Source organism: Vittaforma corneae, assembly GCF_000231115.1.
Source record: "Vittaforma corneae ATCC 50505 unplaced genomic scaffold supercont1.131, whole genome shotgun sequence".
NCBI classification, from domain to species: domain Eukaryota; kingdom Fungi; phylum Microsporidia; family Nosematidae; genus Vittaforma; species Vittaforma corneae.
The window spans coordinates 1-752 of NW_006889964.1; the positions used below are offsets into that span (position 1 = coordinate 1).

Consider the following 752-nt stretch of genomic DNA (forward strand, 5'->3'; position numbering starts at 1 on the left):
CTACTCATATCACTTACTTATTCCCTACTACTTATTATTACTCACATCACTCTCCCCCCCATTTCCCCTTATTATTACTTACTCTCGTATTCTCACTCTCCCACCTTATCTTTCCTTATTTTCCCTACCTATCTATTATACTACTTACTTATACTCGTCTTATTACTTACCTTATCATTACTCATATTAGCTTATTACTTACCCTTACTTACTTAGTTATAGCCACTATTATTTATATTACTTACTTATTACGTATTATTATCTCTCACCTTATACTCCCCTTACTCTATCCTCTTCTTCACCTTCCTTATTTTACTTACCCATACTTACTTCCTCACTTACTTAGCCAATTAATTAATTCATTTACCCTATTTTATTATCACCTATCATCACTTCCCTACTCTTTCTTATTTAACTCCCTTATCTTTATTTATTTATATTTCTTATTATCTCCCTTACTTATACCTACTAAACCCCTTCATGCCTTACCTTACGTCTGTCTTTCCATATTTCTCTCTTCCTTATTATTCCCTACCCCTATCACTACTCATATCACCTTATTATCTCTTACTCCCTATCTTTACTTATTCCCTCCCCTTACCATCTCTTATACTTACCTATTATTCTTATTTAATCTCTTACCGTATCATCTCTTCCTACTTCTTTCCTCACCATATACCCACCCCCTTCTTATCACCACCTTATTCCTCCCCGACCTCGCTTCTGTCTTTCAGAAGAACTCTCCTTACTTA

At 34.4% G+C, this 752-nt stretch overlaps 1 protein-coding gene across 1 annotated transcript; it reads left to right on the forward strand.

Annotated features, from left to right (window-relative positions):
• Positions 1–752, forward strand: VICG_02198 (uncharacterized protein; the record flags this gene model as incomplete). The annotated part of the gene is made up of 1 exon (XM_007605581.1): positions 1–752. A coding segment is annotated over one exon (752 nt), but the record flags the coding sequence as incomplete, so codon positions are not given.